Consider the following 22687-nt stretch of genomic DNA (forward strand, 5'->3'; position numbering starts at 1 on the left):
GAGGAGGATGAAAGACATACTGTACAAGGCGTTCTGTTGGTTTCAAATGCTCCTCGAAACACAAAAAGGCATCTCTGAAAAGAGATGTTGCAAAACCTTTTAACTCAACAAGAAAAGGCCATCGCTTCAAAGATCTTTTCTTTTCCCTTCACTTCCTTTACTGCATTGTGACGTTTGATCATTGCTTTAATTCACTGAAAATCTTGAAGAGATGTTTTAAAAAGAAAGATGTCAGCTATAGTTCCAGTGAAACTCCTACGGTATATCTGGGACCACAGGCGCTTTCGGCTCCAGACGATAAATACTACAGTGTTCTCTAACCAAGCCGGGAGGACAACGCATTGATTAGGTATAGTGAGCAAAAGATAAGTGAGAGTGTGGGTGGGTAGAGCCTGTAACTCTGTGCTTCTCACAGTGGGGGGTCCATTTGGTTCCATTCGTACACTCTCACAGAGATAAATTAACATTGCTTTTACAATATAAATTGGGGTCCCAGAGATAGACGTACATGCCATTGCATGGGGGTCCATAGCCTAATAATGCATGTCAACCTGAGGGGGGGGGGGGGGTCCTTGACATTAACCCATTCTGACCTGAGATCAGATTCATACGAGATTTCCACTGGACACACACTGGTCTGAAGAACCCATTCTGACCTGAGATCAGATTCTAAAAATGTCAGTCGTTCTTCGATTCTTTTCAAAAATAGCAGACCTACAAGCTTGTAGATCTGCTATTTTTCAATAGCTAAAGCATGATGCCAACACCAAAATGGGTGCCCGTTCACAATGGGTTAAAGGACAACTTTAGTTTTTTTCAACCAAGGTTCATGTTGTAGGTTGTTATTAGAGAAAGTAAAAAGGTGAGTGTTAATTTTCTTTCATTTGCTGCTTTCTTTTGTTTTGGGTATTTTAGCAGTTTTTGACAGGGGGGCGGGGGCATTCGAGCATGGGGCTAAATATGTATTTTTTTTTACAAAATATTATGGCGATATTTTTTTTAATTATTTACTATAACAGGATCTATTGAATGTGACAAACTGACATATTGAGCCTATACACACAGTATAAGCCTTCCCCCAGTAGGTAGATCACATTCAGTAGATCCTGTGATCTTCTGTGGCCAGATGTAATTTCCTGGGGTATATTAGGACTATAGTAAATAATACAAAAATACATCACCATAAAATGTTACATGTTATACATATTTAGCCCCATGCTCGAATGCCCCCGCCCCCCCCCTGTCAAAAACAGCTAAAATCCCTAAAACATGAACCTTGGTTGAAAAAAACAAAAGTGGTCCATTAAAGGTATATTCAGTGATTTCACTTAATTCAAATATCACTTCTTTTTTTTGTTTTGTTGTGATAATCCTCCCTACTATAGAGTGTGCTGACCATATAAGGAGTTCCTCCCTGTCCCCAGTTAAAGGTATATTCAGTGATTTCACTCAAAAAACCTTAGGTTTCGTTTTTGGCTGTGGGACCCAGCCTTTCGTCCATTCAGGATAGAGTCAAAAACGAAACCTAAGGTTTTTTGACCCCCAGGCGTTAACTGGGGACAGGGAGGAACTCCTTATATGGTCAGCACACTCTATAGTAGGGAGGATTATCACAACAAAACAAAAAAATAAGTGATATTTGAATTAAGTGAAATCACTGAATATACCTTTAACCCGTGGGGGTAAAAAAACCTTAGGTTTCGTTTTTGGCTATAGGTGGCCCAGCCTCCATCCAATCAGGATAGAGAGGGGCCTTCCGGCCAATCATGATCGAGCGGGGGCGGGCCTTGGTGTGTGTGTGCTGTTGGCCTGTCGCGTGTCCCCCCCCCCCCCACTGTAGTGCGTGCATGTGCACATCTCGTTACCGGGGCGGACCAGGGTTTTTTCTAGCCTGATTATCAGACTGTAGCTTTCTTGAAGCTTCAGTCTGACATTGTCTCCTGTCTGAGCCATTTCAAGGGGGAGGGGATTAGAATTCCCCTCAACCAATAGCCATTGTTGTTGTTTTTCCCTCCTTCCTCATGTGTGTTGCGCTGTGTGCTGACGCTGATTGGTTGTTCGTTAGACCCACCCCCACCACCACCGATTCTCATTGGATAATACATTTTTTGTACCGAAGAAATTATAGGTTCACAGCACAACACCAGACCAAGAGTGGGCGGGGTCTTTGGGCTGGATCCAGGCCATAGGTTTTTTTCTCCAAATCACCCAAATCACTGAATGCTCCTTTAACCCATTCTGAACGTGAACCCATTTTGGTGTCGGCATCATAATGAAAAATAGCAGATCTACAAGCTCTTAGCGCGCCACCGAGTGGCGCGCTAAGAGCTTGTAGGTCTGCTATTTTTGAAAAAATCGAAGATTTTTTAGAATCTGATCTCAGGTCAGAATGGGTTAATCAGACCAGTGTGTGTCCAGTGGAAACCTCGTATGAATCTGATCTCAGGTCTGATAACCACTGACTGAGCACTAGTAGCCTACCTAGTCCAGAACCACTGACTGCTAGTAGCCTACCTCGTCCCATCGGGGAGCTTCCGGTCAAAAGACGTGCTCCGTGGGATGACGGCCTGGTGCTGCAGGATCTGCTGCTGGCACTGCTGCAGGCGCCCGTCGGGGCCCTGCTGCGTGGGCGAGCCCCGGGACAGCTGGGGCCCCTGGCCCTGGCCCCCCTGGCCCGTGGTGGGCACGCGGTGCCAGGTGGTGTTCCTCCGGAAGGGGGTCTTATACTCGCAGGGCGTCCCCTCGCTGTCCACCTTGTACTCCACCAGGGGGATGCGGTAGAGCTCCGAGCAGCCCCTGCATGGGACGGGACGGACAGAGGAGAGAGAAAGAAGGAAAGTTAGTTTGTTTTGCAACTGAATGGCTGGAAATGGAGATTAACGGGAACCCCTTTTGGTGTTAGCATCATGTTATGCTGTAGCTATTGAAAAATAGCAGATCTACAAGCTCATATAGCGCACCAACGAGTGGCGCGCTACGAGCTTGTAGGTGTGCTATTTTTGAACAATCGAAGAACGACTGACATAGAAACATAGCTTTTTCAGAAAACTGTCAGGATGTAGAAGACATTTTTAGAATCTGATCTCAGGTCAGGTGTATTGTGGTACTGCAGCTACAGCTGCTTTAGAAGCCAGACAGAAATGCCATGATGGACTGGTTATATCAGAGTGGTGATTTATAGGCTCAAACCGTTAGAAATATGTTTATAATCAATAGTATGTACACATACACACAGTAACAGCTGAAAGTCTTACCAGAGTCTGTTGGCGTCTATATGCATTCTGTTGACCCTGAAGCATTATAGGTTTGTTTAAGGTCAGAGATCATTGAAAAACATGCTTTACATTTCAGTTTACAATATGCACCTCTTTTTTTCTTTTGCTGCCAAACAGACAGAGGTCATTCTAAACGTAGAACAGACGTTCTACTGTGTTACCATGACAACACCAGAACACCTAAATGCTTATAATGTAATCCCAAGATGTAATGTGTGTATCTAAGGAATACGGGTACACAGCTAGGGCTTAAAGGTGTAGGGAAACAGAAATGGTGAACAATTTATTTTGAAGTTTCAACATGAAACACCGGTCTGAAGTTTCTGAACCAATCAGAGCGTCGCATCCCTTCAGGCGGTAGCTAGGGACGGTAGCTATGCTATACGCAACACGCATGGTGTCTCTGTTTGTTTACAAATCAGATTGTCGGCCAGCTACACCAGTTTACTGTTATGTGGCTTATTTCTACCCTGTAATGTTTTCAGATACATATTTTAGCGTGATGATTAAGTTGAAACCGAGTAATACACCGTCTGGATGTTATCTTGAATGGGAATAAAAACGGAGAATTTCTGTAATCATGAGCAGCTGTGTTGGACGGATGCGCAGATATGGGGAATTAAACGGGTGAGCTTCATTTTTATTGGCTTTTATCGATGTGTATCTCTACACTTCATCACGCAGCACGTTTTCGTTTTAATAAATAAATAAAACAATCGTTTTTTATGGACTTTGATATAAAAACACACAGAAATGAGAATTTTCCCATTTTTTTGGCATCCATTGTTAGGTATGCCCATATGATGACCACGGATATGGTCTAAAAGTGTGAAAAAACGTCTTTTTCATTTCACTACACCTTTAAAGGAATGGTGGACATTTTATTTTGAAGTTTCATCTTGAAACTGCTGGCTCTGAAGTTTCTGAACCAATCATAACGTCAGAGCATCCCTCCAGGCTATGGGGTCTCAAAGTCTTTGACTTCCTGCATTTGAATTCCGTTTGTAAACAAAGTGACAGGGAGACATTGTGGAAAAGCCAGCAGATTATTTCTAACCTATACACAACCTACTGTATATACATTATTTTAAAGTTTCATATGATTAAGTTTAAAACAAGTAAAAACTGAGTAGTTCTTTAATCAAAACCAGCTGTGCATCAAAGAAGGAGAAGCTATGGGAATCAAACTGGTGAGCTTCATTTTTATTGGCTTTTATCAATGTGTATCTCTGACTACACGTGATATAAAAACACACAGAAATGAGAATTTGCCCATTTTCTTGGCATCCATTGTTGTATACCATTGGTATGCCCATATGATGACCACGGATATGGTCATATGGATATGGAAAAACGTATTTTTCACTATGCCTTTACATTTTTCAGTTCTATAGGGACTGATTTCAGTCCTGAGGATCTCATAGGGGTCATTTAATGAGATCAGTGCAGATTTGCAAAAAAAATAAAAAAACGTTTTCAGTCTTGGGATTCTTTTGGCTTTAAGCCCTGGGTATACAGGCTTTAGTTTCGACATGCTTTTGTTCCAACTGTCATTAGAACGACAACATATACCCTCAAACCCTAACCTAAACATAACCGCAAGCACGTAGCAGCGCATGTTCGCCATTCGCCAACCTTAACGCATGTTCGCCAACCTTAATCCGATGTTCCGTTGTTACACCTACGCTGTGTCGGATAAACGTGCGCAATGAACCCAGGAATGCGCTCGCTGCCGTAGTGCACACATCCACACGCACGGAGCTTAGAAAGCTCATTTAAAAGATTATAAAGCCGTTGGAAAAAACCCTTTCTCTGTCTGAATGGAGCTCGGAATGTCCGTTTGCCACTTAATATTATGCTCCCCCAACCAACCGAACGCTGGCCATCTCATCTCCCTCTCCCATCATCACTGTATAGGACAGCACTGACTTGTCTCTGGCTCAGAGACTGCATCTGTGATGCCATTTCATGCAACATTAATCTCTGGGGTCGGGGGGCAAGCACCAGTGTGTGTGTGTGTGTGTTTGAGATGAGGAAGGTCAGAGAGTGTGTGTGTGTGTGTGTGTGTGTGTGTGTGTGTGTGTGTGTGTGTGTGTGTGTGTGTGTGTCGTGGTGGTGGTGGTTTGGGCGAGGAGTGGGGGGGGCTTCAGTGTTAAACAGCCTGGGTGTTCTGCCCGCCTCTCCAAAAGCATCTCATGCGTGACCCTCAATGATTACATTGCCCACCCCCCCCCCCCACCCCGCACACGGCACACACCCCCAAGTCCATTTTCCAGTATCCACTGGGAAGTGGAATGCTCTGTATACGTTTGCTGTGGTCTTACATGTACACAGACAGGGCGGGCCGGCTGATTGCAGGGGCCACGTTGTGAGGGGGGGAGGGGGGACCGGTAATCCCACTCTAGAGAGACCCTTTCATCAAACTGGGCCACGGGTGGCTGGGCTGCTTACTGCCTGCATGGCCCTCCCTATAGGACCAGCAGCAGTGGGTGTTATGAGATCTAACTACCATCTTTCACCTCCTCCTCCTCCGATCCTCCCTCCCTCACATCTGGTCAATGTCAAGGACCAAGGCGGCGTCTTCATCCATGATGGACGACTGTCCTCGATAAATGCTCCATATGCTCATATAGCGTTAACCTAAATAAATACTGTATGGAAGGAAGGGTACAGTACGCCGCTACGGTGGTGGGTCGTAAGAGAGGATGGGGAGAGTAATGAGTGGCACTTTAAAGGCCCAGAATTGCCGTTTCATAAAATAGAACGTCACCTTGTTAAGAAAAGCATGTCGGTTTCCCCCCCCCTCCAGCTAATTTCACTTCCTGCTTTTTTACCCCTCTAATTTCCTAAAAGGAGAACGCGCATGGTTGTAGTTATGCTGTTGTGCAAACAGGTGGACTATAGGGTGTAAAGTGAGGGTGAAATCAAGCACAGCGAGCATAGTTAAGAGATGGAAGATAGAGGGCTCATTCATAGTCTGGATTTTCGGTGGTGAGGTGACCACCACTCCGGTGGTGAGGTGACCACCGCTCCGGTGGTGAGGTGACCACCGCTCCGGTGGTGAGGTGACCACCGCTCCGGTGGTGAGGTGACCACCACTCCGGTGGTGAGGTGACCACCACAGCTCTGGTGGTGAGGTGACCACCACCGCTCCGGTGGTGAGGTGACCACCGCTCCGGTGGTGAGGTGAAAAACAGAGAGAAGGGCTGGGGCGGTGGAGGTGGTTTGCTCTTCACCGCGGCTCAGTGACGTAATGTTGTAGTTCGGTGGTCACCTCACCACCGAACATCCAGACTATGAATGAGCCTCAACTTTTCTCTACATGCAACACACCAACCATCCATCCATCCATCCATCCATCTATGGGCAGCACCGCGCGACTGTCCCAGTGTCGGGACAGGTATAGTCATACACTATACTCACTTTAAGCCAAGCAGTTGGTCAGAAATAGCCTCATCATTGCATATCACTGTACATGTTGACACTTCTGAAACGTTCAGCCTTTTAAAGAGTGCTACTGTACCACACATTGCGCTATAGATAATAATATAGAGATGTGCAATTGACCTTTGTTCCTGTCCTCTCCTCTTTGTTTAAACAACAGTCATTTGTTTTAAATACTTCAAAGTGTCCGTTAATGACCTTTTTTAATGGGGCAAGCTAAGCCAGTCATTACGTAGATTAACTGCGGCTCCCTCCAGCCATGTTGCCACACGTCATTACCCTTCGAATAGGTTAAACACGGCAAACAGCTCGTCAACGGGAAAGGTCTCAGCTGTTGCCCTTGCTGTGCTTTTGTTTTAACCCATTTTGGACTGAGTTCGATTAAAAAAAAGGCTTCTAAATCCTAACATTTTTCTGAAAACCTATGTTTCTATTGTCAGTTGTGCTCAACCTTTTTCATGTCAAGGACCCCCAGAATGATCTCTATTGGGCCACGGACCCCCCAAAAAATTTTCATCCCACGATTTTGTAACCCATTTTTCACCCCTGTGTCAATTATCTAATGTGATCCTGGGCTCTACACACCCTCCGCCAACCTGGGGAGAGCAACGGACTTGAACTCATGCTTCCTTCATGCATGAGTGTCCAAGTTGCTCCTTTACACCTGACAGGGGGGAGTTTCCCTGGTTGGACGTAGCACGTGGAAGGAACACGTTATTCCAACCAGTTCCTTTCCCCTCCATCAGGCGCCCCGGCTGGCCAGGGGGAGGTAGTTTAGAGACCAGGAGACCCCCATCTCAAAATATGTATTTCCAGGGACCCCTCAGAAACCAATATTTTAGTTAAAAAAATGTTCGCTCTGAAATATATATTCAAAGATTTGTGCCACATTTTCACGACTTTTCAAAAATAGCATGATCTACGAGCTCGTAGCGCGCCGCTATGAGCGTGTAGATCTGCTATTTTCCAATAGCTACATTATAACATAATGTTTAAAACACCAAAAGGGGTTCCCGCTTAAAATGGGTTAACACCGAGACCTCACCATGGAACGGACAAGGTAAAGATATTCCTCTCAAACATTTTCACTGTTGCGCTGCACAGGCTATAGAACACGGTACGGCTTCAGTGGGAAATAGTGGAGAAGAAACGGGATGCGTTTTGTGGAACACGCTCCAAGGGATTCGGCCTCGCAGCGCATAAATCTCGCAGCTCTAGGAGGAAATGGGTCCGCAGTTAAAACCTGAGCTCGGAGGCAGGCAGTACTTGTAGCCTCTGGAGCAACCGGACCCACCCAACACGGGCTGGGATTACAGCTCCGATACAGCCCGGGAACTTGTTGGAAGATTTACACTCTGTTGCCTTCGAAAACTTCTGCCAAGAAATACAGCCTTTCGCTGCTACAATCTGAACATGGGAGGCGTGTATCGGAGACAACCCCAACGGGTTATTCAATCTTTTGACGGATGGCGAACATTTCCCTTGAAACTAAACATGGTGTTGAAGCAAGAGCGTATCGATTTGAACTGATTATTAGCTGAGATATAGCGTGATATACGACTATACCGCAGCATTAACAAACGAGTGTTCCTGCTTTGGATCGGACCGTTTCTCGCCTTTTTAGTTTAGACGTTGTACCATCTGTTTGATCTGTTGTGTCTGGGCCACTCCTTTCCACCAGTACGTACGTGGCTCACCATGAATTACAATGGTGTGGCTTGACAAGGTTCTAACCTCCGCCAGAGAGCTGTCACTCTAATGACAAGGCCAGCGGTGAGGGGAGGTGCTAATCCATTCCCACACTCGGACAACAGTGTCACAGCGAAAAGCCAAGAGGTCACAACCTGCACCGGCAACTCTAAAGACCTTTGTCAAGGACTTCCATTAATGAGGTGCCCTGGAAAAAAAGGGTATAGATTGTCAATATGGAAATGCCACCAACCAGAGAGTCTTTCTAATGGTGGTTTTGGCCAACTGAAATTCCATTAGGACTCTTTGCAATCGTTCTCCCCAAACCGATTTGAAGTGGGGACTAACTTCTTGAAAAGAAAGTGATGGGATTAAGAGAGAGAGAGAGAGAGAGGGGGGGAGAGGGAGAGAGAGAGGGGCATGTGGTCTGTGAGTTTGCAGTAGGAATCATGAGATATTGGCATGGGAGGTAAGGAGCACGGCTTCAACTTTTACCATTTATAAAAAAATATTTACATATTTTTTTAAAGATAATTCAAAACAATAAAGGAATGCCAGGTTCAAAGTGGTTAATAAGCACTGCGGGAAAATCCAAATCTTCTTTTGATTCCAAATGGCATTTGTTAACCTTTTTAGAGATCATGAACTTGAGTTTTTTAAATCCATTACCATTACATCACCGATTATATATTATACAAATTACAGGTTAAACACACATTCAGTGCATTCCAAATCCAAAGACCCCCCCCCCCCCCCAGTGTTTCCCCCCGCAGTGGGTTGGCACAAGGCTAACATGTTGAACTTGTTTAATATAAAGCTTCCAGAGAGGTGATGTAAACGACTCTGGCATTGCACTGAGCAAGGACCACATCCTGGCTCCAGTGTATACTGTAAACACATACAGCTCTAGGCAGCACTAATATTAGAGCCATATCTCATTTAGTTTGAGGCAGAGCGTAGTGACGCCTTTCAAGGCTTTAACAGCTTACAGTATATTAACCCATTTGGCCTTTTGGTGTTATAATTATGTTATGCTTTAGCTATTGAAAAATAGCAGATGGCAGTGGCGCGCTTACGAGCTTGTAGGTCTGCTATTTCTGAAAAATCAAAGAACGACTGACATAGAAACGTAGCTTTTTCAGAAAACTGTCAGGATGTAGAAGACATCTTTAGAATCTGATCTCAGGTCAGAATGGGTTAAGAGTAAAGACCTTCTGGTTAGAATAACGTGTTCCTTCCACTCGCTACGTCCAACCAGGGACACTCCCCCCTGTCAGGTGTTTAAGGAGCGACTTGGACACTCATGGCATGAAGGAAGCATGAGTTCAAGTCCGTTTCTCTCCCCAGGTTGGCGGAGGGTGTGTAGCGCCCAGGATCACATTATTAGATGATTGACACGGGGGTAAAAAATGGGGTTACAAAATCGTGGGATCCCTCCGAGGCATAAACGGAGGGATGCATTCTAAAAGTAGGAAAAGGAAAGGGAGACGCAGGGGGGTCTAAATGTTTCTTTTTCTATGACCGTCACGGTAAATTCAGCAGCCCAGATAGCATTACAGACAAACACTGCATATCCGCCACGGAGGAGGGGATTAAATAAACTAGCTGACATTTTTCTAATTTTAAAACAACACGGCCGGAGCATAGTCAAACAGAGCCACTCCTATCCAAATGGACTTATGAAAACATCTCTGCCTGTCACGGTAGCCGTTTAGAGGCTGTGTATTGTCTGGAGGTCGTGAGACTCTTGTCCATTGTTGTTAGTCTGGGCCCTCATCTCTCGCCTTGGGGGGGACGGGGGGGACGGGGGGGACGGGTGTCGGGGGGGCACTGGGCTCCTTGTGAATTCCATTCCCCTGAGATAATAGTGGAGAAACTGGAGCACTCATTGTCGACCGGCAACACTTTAGCAACTCAAAGAACCAGCAGCGAAAAGAGTTTGAGGGCCCTCAAGATTCTTTCACCAACGACCTTCTCACCTCTCGATGCATTCGGGAGAGATTGGAGAGAAGATTCACAGGGTTTTACAAAACCCTTTTTCTACTTCTCATGCCACAAATAAAGCTGAACACTAGTGCTTCAGTAAGGATGTATACTTGGTTGCAACGCCGTGTTGCACATACCGAAAATAGGCGACCCGATTCACCATTTTGTCAGCCTTCTGATTGGTCCCTGACTGGCTAACCAGCAGGCTCTTTCTGCCTTGTTCCGCCCTGGTTCTGCCTTGTTTATGTTGAATTCACTAAAACATCATTTTTGGAGAAAAAAACCCCTAAAAACAAACATGAGCAGTCACCATGTTGCACCTGTGATGTTCCTTTTTTACTGACACCAAGTTTAAAATAAGAGTTGGAACGCACAGAATATCAATACGAAGCAACTGAAAAAACACATTATTTCAATGGTATAGTGGATGGAGAGAGAGAGGATGTTTTTTTGTCCAACCACGAAACGGCAGCCAATGGGTGCGAAGAGGGGCACAACCACGGACGGGACTTAAAGGGTGAATTGTCTGTTTTCAGTGAGCGACACTGGCACGCTCCACGTATAAATCACCTTAAGAAGCAGATATTGTCCCTTCAGTAACCCCAGTAGTAACGTACTTCTAATCTGCCCTACACATCTGTTCACACGCGACATACAGTATACATACAGTACTGTATGTATGTGGGTCAATCAGATCATTACAGTATGGGAGGACTTAACCCATTCTGACCTGAGATCAGATTCATACGAGGTTTCCGCCGGACACACACTGGTCTGATGAACCCATTCTGACCTGAGATCAGATTCTAAAAAATGTCAGTCGCTCTTCGATTTTTCAAAAATAGCAGACCTACAAGCTCATATCGCGCCACTCGGTGGCGCGATATGAGCTTGTAGATCTGCTATTTTTAAATAGCTAAAGCATAACATGATGCTGACACCAAAATGGGTGACCGTTCAGAATGGGTTAATGCATGTTGTTGTTTCTGTCTGCATTGGCATAGAGCCATCTTTATATACGGTAGTCTACTCTAAAACACGGTTTCTGTCTGCATTGGCATATAGCGCCACCCATTTGTGGGTCGCGGACAAATGTTTATGGGTCACTTCATTTATATCGATTTTTTTAAACTATTGTTAAAATCCCCCAAAAACATGATTGGTTTTTCAATAATTTCATGAAGAAATCCAACACAAAATCAAATAAATTCCATGAATTGGAAGTAGTATAGTGAAAGTATAGCTGATCTACAAGCTCACAACGCGGCGCGAAGGTTGAGAAGATACTTCATTTCTCTTCTTTTTTTTTTCTTCTCTTTTTTTAGTTTAGTTTTTGTCGACGAAATTGTCAGTATATTTAGTTTTAGTTTTAGTCATCATAGCTTAGTTTTTATGTAATTTCCGTTTAGTTTTCGTCAGTGGAAAAAAGTAGTCGACGAACATTTTTCGTGTTAGTCGACGAAATCAACACATGCTGCACGGGCACAAACAAACCAAACCCCCCCCTCCATTTCCATAATCCGGGTTCCAACAAGCTGGGCAAAAAAGAAAAGTGGGCATGTTGATTGTCGACACTAGGTTGAGTTTTGGAAGATGATTGTTTTGACTGCTTTCTGCTCGCATGAACTCCGATCATGGTTGTATGATCACAGTATACTGTATCATCACACTGATCGCGGTTAAGAGGATTAGGGCTGCTTGCTGCCAGAGAGGCTGTTGTGTTGGACTCACAGAGCAGGCCCGTTAGGCCCACCATCTGGGGGAGCAAATATGTCAGTCCTCCGATGCCAGACCACGATGCGAAAGTTGAGATACAGTTACTGTATCGCACACACACACGCACGCACGCACGCACGCACGCACGCACACTGCACGCACTCACGCGCATCTTTTGGCGCATCTGCCAAAAGATTTGTACAACGGATTTTGTTGGCTTTGGTTCTGCACTCTTTCAATGCAGAGGTTCAAGAGCTTAGCAAAATAGAACTTTATAGGCTTTGGGATGTGGGGTTTATTTATGTTTTCGTTAGGGGGGGATTTGAATGAAACTTTGTGGAAAGTTTGGTCACGAGGGCGAGGGAAGAACCCATTAGCTGTTCACGTCGATTGCGTATTATGATGGTTGTGACAATCTTTAAATTTCTTTTGACAAAAACACAATTTCTGAACAGATTGTGTGCCTTTTATGCCTATCAGCAAACATAAGAACAGGTAAAGCCTACATTACTAGCCCAATCACACTGGCATATCATTCTAACTGTATGAACTATTTAAAGCTGTTGAACAACTGACTTAAACACCATAGTGGAAAGTAACAAAGTACATTTACTTAAGTGCTGTACTTAAGTACAATTTCTACTTTACTTGAGTATTTCCAATTTCCAATACTTTTATTTCTACTCCACTACATCTCAGAGGCAAATATTGTACTTTTACTCCACTACAATTATTTGTAGATTTTTATTTATTAAAAAAAAACATACATTATACACTTCAGCGCTACAGCACATTTACAGTATATGCTAGCTGCTAATATTTTTACACATTTGAAAACTTGAAATAATATACTTTGTACTTTTGGTACTTTAAGTACATTTTGATGAACTTTTACTTGTAACGAAGTGTTTCTACATTGCATTATTGATACTTTTACTTAAGTAAAACATGTGAGTATCTTTTGCACCACCGTTAAACCCCAACACATGCTGTGTACAGTAAACCCACTCTGCTATACAGTATGTGTGTGCGTAGGCACAAACTGGTGTGTGTGCTTGTGTGTGTGTGTGCGTAGGCACAAACTGGTGTGTGTGCTTGTGTGTGTGTGCGTAGGCACAAACTCGTGTGTGTGCTTGTGTGTGTGCGTATAGGCACAAACTGGTGTGTGTGCTTGTGTGTGTGTGTGTGTGTGTGTGTAGACACAAACTGGTGTGTGTGTGTGCTTGTGTGTGTGTGTGTGTGCGTAGACACAAACTGGTGTGTGTGCTTGTGTGTGTGTGTGTGCGTAGGCACAAACTGGCGCGGCATATAATATTTGGTCTGCACAAAATCTGTCCTTCTGAACAAAACAGCAAAACAAAGATGTCAGAGCGCAGCGTGGTGAAAGCGTAATGGATAATGCTTTCATTGGTAGAGCCGAGCGCCTCGCAGACAAAACAAGCAGGTGTGCGTTTGGAAGCGGAGTGTTTCCTTTTTCCCGCGCCGGAGCCTTCATCTCATCCGCCGGCCCAAATCACAAAGGATCATTTGAAACTCGTGTCTCCCTTTCAATTAGCGTTAGCAATGCCGTTTCCCGCCGTGCGCGCGTGCACGAGCATCTCTTAACCCCTTCTGGGCGGGATAAGAAGCCCTTTTGGTGTGTTATAAAGCATTATGTCATGCTTTAGCTGTTGAAAAATAGCAGACCTACAAGCTCGTGCTGCTTGTAGGTCTGCTATTTATTTTTTTTTCGTGAAAATGTGGCGCAAATCTTGGAATGTATAATTATATTCTTTCAGAGCGAACGGTTTTAGCTCAAATCTTTGCTTATGGGGGGTCCCTGGAAAAACATATATTCAGATGGGGGGTCCCTGGAAAAACATATATTCAGATGGGGGGTCCCTGGAAAAACATATATTCAGATGGGGGGGTCTGGCGGCCAATTACATAATTTTTGGGGTCCGAGACATTGAGCACCACTGATACAGAAACATGAGGTATTTAAAAAAACTGTCACAATTTAGAAGGCATTTGTAGAATCGTCCCCGGGTCTATATGGGTTAAGAAGCCATACATAAATACACGACATGGTAATTGCTGGATAGAAGACGGAAGATGGAAAAAGAATCCCACAGAAAAGAGCAATGCGAGCGTGTGAGCTGTCTGACTAGAACAGGATGAGTTGAGCCATTAATCAACCAAGCTCTTCTCATTATCATCAGTGAGAAACGCTGACTGTCTCCGTCTCTTTCACAAGGCACGCACGCACGCACACACACGCACGCACAGGGTCGCACGCACGTGAGAGCTTTTCCTCTCCAGAGAAATCACTGTGTGTAACCTTCACAGCGAGGAACATCAACCCCAATGTGACAAGAAAAAAGAAGAACCCTGACTGTGTCTCTAAGCCTTTCTTTCTGCATGGAAATCATCGCCAATATGGAGAGCAAAATGAGCTAATTTAGATCAGCTGCAGCAACACACGAGAGAGGACGCACCGTCGACTTCTATTATGCTTACAACTACCTTCCTGGGGTGTTCATTTCTCCTTTAAATAACAGAACCGCAGTGGAGAACAGATGAGAAACAGCCTTATGGGATTAATGTAGAGTCTGACGACAATATCCCTAGAGGGCGCTATTCCTTGGGTTTGTGTATTTTTACATTTGCATTGTAATCCCCAAAGGGGGATCTTCCATCGCCTCATGTAAGAACTGTGTTTGAAAAATGATCAAATCATCCTGTCGGTTTCCCAGCTTCACTCGTATGGATATGTAGAGTCGACTGACTGCGAGAAAACGCTAACTAATGTTACTGCCGCCGAATTAGTTAAGGCTCATTCATAGTCTGGATTTTCGGTGGTTAGGTGACCACCGCTCCGGTGGTCAGCTCACCACCGGAGCGGTGGTCACCTCACCACCGGAGCGGTGGTCAGCTCACCACCGGAGCGGTGGTCACCTCACCACCGGAGCGGTGGTCAGCTCACCACCGGAGCGGTGGTCAGCTCACCACCGGAGCGGTGGTCAGCTCACCACCGGAGCGGTGGTCACCTCACCACCGGAGCGGTGGTCAGCTCACCACCGGAGCGGTGGTCACCTCACCACCGGAGCGGTGGTCAGCTCACCACCGGAGCGGTGGTCAGCTCACCACCGGAGCGGTGGTCACCTCACCACCAGAGCGGTGGTCACCTCACCACCGGAGTGGTGGTCATGTTACCACCGGAGCAGTGGTAAAAATCCAGACTATGCATGAGCCTTTACATTTTCGCTAGAAACACAGACAACTCCCCAACAATATTGCAGAGTTCTCAAACTCTGCGAACCCGACCCCCGACCACTGTTCTGTTTTTTATATAATTAAATACATAATTTATCTATTATGAAGATGGTGCTGACTGGCGTTTCACTTTTACTCTGTGTAGAGTTCTCAAATTCTGCCCTAACCTGACCCGATGTTTTAGGGCCTGTCGGGCCTAAAATCTATAGACAGTTTTTGGTTTAGACTAGTCATTGGTTAGACCAGTCATTAGTCCTACAATTACAACCTATCTCAAACCCTCACCCTAAACCTATAATCTCCCACGGGGCAGCACACCTAAACCTAACCTTAACCCATGTATAACCAATGACTAATCTAAACTAAGTATGCACCCTATCCCAAACCCTCACCCTAAACCTAACCTCCCACGGGGCAGCACACCTAAACCTAACCTTAACCCATGTCTAACCGATGACTAGTCTAAACTAAGTATGCACCCCATTCTAATTAGCCGGGCAGGGCCTCGGGTCGGACCAGTTAGGGCCGGGCCTTAATTTCCCGGCCCGTTCAGAACTCAAGTTCTTATAATGGCATCATCACAACATGATGCCACAACATCCGTAGAACAACAAGGGAATAGAGGAGAGAGAGGTGGAGGTGACTACTCCGTACCTGCGAGGGGCTCCGTCCTCGTGCGGCTGGATGATGACCACCCTGACGGTGATGGAGGTCCGCAGCAGGTCGATCATCTGCTCGTGGGTCAGCGTGGCCACGGCCACCTTGCAGATCTCCACCAATCGGCTGCCCTGCCGGAGGCCCGCCTTCCAGGCGAAGCCGAAGGGCTCCACGTCCGCCACGATGCCCTCGAAGTTGACGTGGAAGCCCAGCTGGCCGAGGCCGTTCCGCCGCAGCGTCATGTCCACCGTCTCACAGCCGCGGGTCGCGATCTGGAGGGGATGGAATCGATGGAATAATGAATAATAATAATAATAATGAATGAACCCATTTAGACCCTGAGGACGTGCCTTAGCTATTAAGTTTTAACCACTTTTGTTTTAACCATTATTTTAAACGTTAGCCGTTGAAAAGAAAGATCGTAGCGCGGCACCGATCACAAATCTATGAAGAATTTATACTTGGTGACATTGACAAACACACAACCTAACTTTGTGGCGTCGGCATTTGAGGCATTTCATTATGTTTCAAAATCTTACCATTTTCAAAAAACACCTGATCTACAAGCTCACAACGTGCCATGATGTGATACGTTGTGAGCTTGTTAGATCAGCTATTTATTTGTTTTTATCGCCAAAGTATAAAACAGGGCAGGTTAAGTGGTTTGCACATTGGAGAAGGACCTCAGTGATATTACGGATATTGGGAAATCGATATCACTCCAATGCAGAGAGACAGAGAGAGACGGAGGAAAGGTCCCTCAGCACATGAGTATAGTATGTACATTCTGACTGTAATGTACAGTAGACACACACACACACACACACACACACACACACACACACACACACACACGAACGCACACATGCACACCACCACCCAAACAAAGAATTCAATGCTGCACATCTTCTCCACGACGACTGGAGCATAAAGTAAGCCGTGTCCTAAGGCAAGGTGGTGTGACCGTGTTTGTTTTACTAAATCCCAAGAACCTTTTCAAATGGAAGTAAATAAGTGGACGCATCACAGAGCTAACAGAGTAAGCCTAAGAACAGCAGAGTGGCTGCCAAATAACACACATATGCTGCGCACATGAACATGCACGCACGCATGCACACTACACACACACACACATGCATGGCGTCGCACGCACACACATGCACGCCTCTGAGGAAACTTTCCCTACATGGGGTTCCCATAGCACACGTCGCATGCATAGTGTGCAGCATGGGGGGATGCCAGGCACACTTGGAACGGAATACGGACTCAGAGCCAAGCGTGTCAAATCAGGCTGGAGGTCTTAAAAAGAAAACTAAATGTGCATCTATTTGCTACTTGCAGCGTCCGTTGTAGAGGGCTGCAACTTCCCCCCAGACATACTGTACTGTACAGTATGCAGTAGTGGAAAAAGTACTCAATTGTTACCCATTTTGACCTGAGATCAGATTCTAAAAATGTCTTCTACATCCTGACAGTTTTCTGAAAAAGCTATGTTTCTATGTCCGTCCTACAAGTTCGTAGCGCGCCACTGTACTGTACTGTACTGTACTGTACTGTACTGTACTGTACTGTACTGTACTGTACTGTACTGTACTGTACTGTACTGGCACACCCAAAATCACCATATATACAGTACAGTTAATATGTGCGTGTGTTTGTGTGTGTGTTAGGTTGCGCACAGGTGGTGAAAAACAACCATGCTCAGACGCACCCACCCAGCCACACACACACACACACACACACACACATACACACACACATAGTCATTTAAGGAAGTGGTTGCACCACTTAAAAAGAAAGAAAAACACTCTCCATCTGATCTAGTTTAATCACCCATCAGATTAGTCTCGGGTCAATCCTCTGCTGACCACCTCCATTTGTCTTGGGGGAGTGGCAGCTGGCTTCACGGACACATTAACTAGAAGACTAAAACCTGTCAACACTTCACCGGATTCTCTCACTGGCAGAAACCCTACCCCACATGAGAGAGAGACCCTAACTCCACATGAGAGAGAGAGACTGTTTCCCAGTCAGTCAGCCGTGATGAAGCTAACGCCTGCCATTAGCCTCCCTGCGTCTCCACATGGCTTGAATCCACATCACTAAGTAACTGATCAAAAGGCTCATTAGAGGAACTCTTTTAAGGTATATGGACTGAGCGTATGTGCCTTGATGAAAGCTGGAAGTTGTGCCGAGATTGCCAAAGACATTTTGACCAATATATGTTTTCAATTTGACAGCATATCATAGGCAGTCAGCCTAAGAAAACAGTTTTCTTAGGCTGACTGCCTAAAAACTTTAGAGCACTGAGAGTAACTGACAGAGATCTACAGGAGCCAAGATGTGAAGGAACATAACCTAATTATATGAACCACAACCAAGTTATTATTTTAATCTATCTGTTGTTCATTTTGACAAATGTAAAATAGACAAGTCTACTCTAGAGGAGCTCTTGGGTGAGATGACAGCTAAACAAACTCGTGAAGTCTGCCAAGGCAAGCCGTATCAAACTAGGTATTAGTCAGACATTTGATGGGGGTTTTTTTATCCACGCTGCAGCAAGTTAATCAGACTGCCCTTTCGTCAGACATTAATTAATAATAAGCCTAAATATTACCTTTCAAAATGTCATCATTGGGCATTCCATTCAATCCGTTGAGAAGATGAATGTGTCTAAGGATGTCATCAGGCCCAAATGCATAATTATCTCATAAGGCACTAATGGCAGAGTGGTGGTCTATAAAGTTTGTGTTGTTGCTGCTGCTGTGACAAACAAGACAAGACAATGGAGTTTTAATCCATTTTGGGCGGGAACCCCTTTTGGTGTTTGTTGCGCGGCACCGAGTGCCATGCTACGAGCTTGTAGGTCTGCTATTTTTTGAAAAATCGTGAAAATGTGGCGCAAGTCTTTGAATATATATTCTTTCAGAGCAAACGTTTTTAACTCAAATCTTTGCTTCTAGGAGGTCCCTGGAACTACATATTTTCAGATGGGGGTCGGCGGCTGTTTACATATAATTTTTGGGGTTCTTGACATGAAATATTGAGCACCTCTGATATAGAAACATAGGTATTTCAGATATATTTTAGAGGACATTTTCTTCGACGTCAGGCATAAATGGCTTAAAGTGCACAGACATACAAAAGCTGCTGTCAGAATACAGTCGGAGCTTTCAGCGGGCCTCCATAACGTCTTATTACAAGGATGACCTGTAGTACAGTATGTCCAAGACTAAAACTGAATCAAAATGAGCTGTCAAAATCAACACTCGCTTTTGACAGCACATTTTGAGTCATAGGGCTGTATTTTGCGTGTCTTAAGTACCAGGTCTTATTCCCTAACTTGAGTAAACTAAAGACCTGGAGGCGTGATCAATGCCATTTGGCTATTCTGAGTGGCCAAAGAGCATTGATCACGCCTCCAGGTCTTTAGTTTACTCAAGTTAGGGAATAAGACCTGGTACTTAAGACACGCAAAATACAGCCCTATAGTCTTTTAAGAGTTTTTCATTTAGATATCATATTTTAGTCACATGAAATGTTCTACTTTCACTCGACTAGGTAAATATCATGTTATTATTTAATATGTTGATGAAATTGTCAATATATTTAGTCATAGTTTTAGTCATCATAGCTTAACTTTATGTATGTTTTTGTCATAGTTTTAGTCAACGAAATCAACACTGCCAGGATGGCAGCATTATTTCAGAAACAACGTTAAGCCAAACCTCTTTTTTTTTGGTCATTCCTTATAACTTCAAGGAGCATTGCCGTAAATCTAGGGTGACTCACTGTCTCACTCCTTTCTTCAGCACTGTGTGTGTTTTCCATTCCACTCAGAATAATAGTGCTAAAGTGTAGTGAATCTAGGACAGCGCTAACTGATGTGAAAAGGCCTTTCATATCAGGGCTGTTTTAAATGATAAACAAAGGAAATATTCCCACAACGCTGTCATGTGAGGTTGAAGAACAGAGACACGATTGTTCTTTGTATTAAGATTTTGACACCCAAGTATTCATCAATTCATGTCCTCCTTTTTTGCTAAACGCCAAACATTGGCATTGCCATCAGACGCACGCAGCGCCACTGAAAACTGTCAAGTGATGTGAATTCATTGTGGAGTTCTGATCAAGATGAATTAATTAAAAGTAATCGGATGGATGGACAGAAACAAAACATACTCTCCCCCCCCCATGCCTTCAGCCTGGTGGAGACACAGGGCTCCATTTTCGTCACCGCTAAACCCCTTAATATATGAAAATAATTATAATGAAATTAATGTCATAAGAATACACAACTGTATTACATATAACTTTGCAAGTGCTTTTATTTTTATGAATTAATTTATTTTTAACATAAATAAGGCTCTTATGTGTGGGACATGCTTTTTCCACTTTTGTCCCTCATCTCAAGAATGAGTGATATATAAATGTACAAATACATAATAGGTAGTTAAACAACTAAACAACTAGTAAACTAGTCAACTAGTAAAAATCACTAGAAGTGAAAGCCCCCTTTGATGTCTATGTGTGCACGTCCCTGGTCCAGTGCCCCCCCCCCCCCCCCCTCCCTCTCTCTCTCTCTGTCTCTCTCTCTCTCTGTCTCTCTCTGTCTCTCTGTCTCTCTCTCTCTCTGCATGTTATGTTAGAGAGTGGCCAATCTGTTCATTCCGTGCTGCCTGCCTGTGGGTCACATTACATCACAGGCCCAGCCGCCTGTAAATCCTTCACCAATGAAACACAACACCAGCCGACCCCTGGGACACATTCAGGCAAACACAGACACCTTGGGGGGGGGGAGGGGGACGGGGGGGACACACAGTCAGTATGGTGACCGCTCATACTGGGAAATAAGCCTATTACCGCTGCTTTTGATGACACGGGGCTGAGTAACGCGAGTAGCTGCTGCTTATTTATTTAATGCCTTTATAGCCTTTTGAGCGTGTCTGAATTTACCTCGCAAATCCAGCAGATAAAAGCGGACAGAAAAACTTAAGTTGAAGGGGAGATTAGCATAGCTAATGAGGGGAGTTGATGTTGTTTGGCTAATCATAAATGGTAATGTATCCCGCACTGTCCTTCAGGACAGACTGAATGACGCCCCGCATCCTTTAAAATATGGTAAATATGCGATCGCATCTTCTTTTGTTTGAGGCGATATATGTATGAAGTATAGTCAAAGGACTTATGCATATTTCCAAGCACTCCCTCAACTGGCATCATTAAAGATGTTTGCCAGGTGCTTACTAAGCGTCTGGACTACATGTGCACGCACCACTAGTGTTATAATAATCATGAGTTGCCCAGCCTGCACACACCTGTCTGTCAGAACCAGACGAGGGTCCAGTAATTAGAGTTTACAACAACTAGTACTGACGACTGTAAAGACAACCGTAGTGGACAACTTTTCATGAACGGCATAAAAACCCATACTCTGAACGCTGCAACGCGGACGAAAGCCTTCATTAAAACACAGTGAGTGAACCAACAAAAGAACATCGGTATCGAACTAAAGCGGGCACTAAAAAGGAGCCTGCTGCTGCGCCTGACAGTTATGACCGATTCATTCTTGTTTTTTATTTCAAAGCTCTTTTGAAACCTCACCTTTAGAAACCATGTATAGTTATCTTTAGCAATCACAATCCCAATGACATAAAGAACTGATGAACTGACAAACTGCCATAAAGAACTGAAGAACTGACAATCACAATCCCATAAAGAACTGAGGCTTGGGTGTACAGTATAGGGGCACAGTGTTAGTTTATGCGTTTGTAAACGCTCAGCGTTTAACACGGGGGACTTCACTGTGAATTGTAAAAGAGGCACATTAGTGTTTATTGACGTCTGTTAGAAACCAGCCGTTAGACCTTTTACTGGTAAACCAATACTTTTCGTGTACATTTACATTCAAGACACCAGATTGACTTTCAGCTAAAAGCTTATCCACTTAAGCCCTGTACGTAAACTGGGTTGACCGAGGGGTCCCCCAGGGGTCTATCCGTGACCCACTCCTTTCCCCCCCCCGTGTACACAGAATCTCCTCTGCGAAAATAGCCCAGACAAGCAGATCTACAAAGCTCACAACGCGTCGAGTCCCCACCGTGTTGTGAGCTTGTAGGTCTGCCATTTTCACCAAACATTTGCCCAAGAGCACTGTACAAAAAGCATGGAATACGGATGTGTATATTACAGGAAACTCCCGTTAAACTTTCCAACAAACTCCGGTAAACTCCCAAATTGTACCATCACACCTGTATATTACCGTATATTAACTGTATATGCTGCTGAACTTGAGATTTATGGGCAAAATACAGTGCCCATAATTGCCCGTCAACTCTTCCTTTCACGCAGTGCAGGGCCAGGGGGGACCAAAGCCAGCAGGGATTAACGTTGGGCTAAAATATTTCTTTGTCTCACTATCGGGGCTCATTGTATATAGTTTAGAGGAAGCAAAGTGTTGTCTTGACTCGTCAAGACATTAATAAATAAACAATACAATGTAAACTACAACAGGAAAAAATAAAGCCAATCCGAGGAGCGGAAGCAAGCCATTGGATACCAAGGAGGAAGCAGATGGCCGTACCGTGTTTTTTCTTTTGTCTGGACAATGACGATGCCTAGCCGGGCCTACAGCACTCTGTCACACAGACGATGCCTAGCCGGGC

The 22687-nt window shown here is 44.6% G+C and overlaps 1 protein-coding gene across 1 annotated transcript in view; it reads right to left on the reverse strand.

Annotated features, from left to right (window-relative positions):
- The window catches only part of LOC310866278 (signal-induced proliferation-associated 1-like protein 2), a 102058-nt gene that overhangs the window by 42903 nt on the left and 36468 nt on the right, over positions 1-22687 (reverse strand). Inside the window, 2 exon segments of the mRNA XM_083775851.1 lie at positions 2515-2796; positions 16020-16294. Of these exon segments, the coding sequence (XP_083631977.1) occupies positions 2515-2796; positions 16020-16294 (557 nt within the window).

The sequence above is a fragment of the Protomyctophum parallelum genome, assembly GCF_964188405.1.
Source record: "Protomyctophum parallelum genome assembly, chromosome: 10".
Classification (NCBI taxonomy): Eukaryota; Metazoa; Chordata; class Actinopteri; order Myctophiformes; family Myctophidae; genus Protomyctophum; species Protomyctophum parallelum.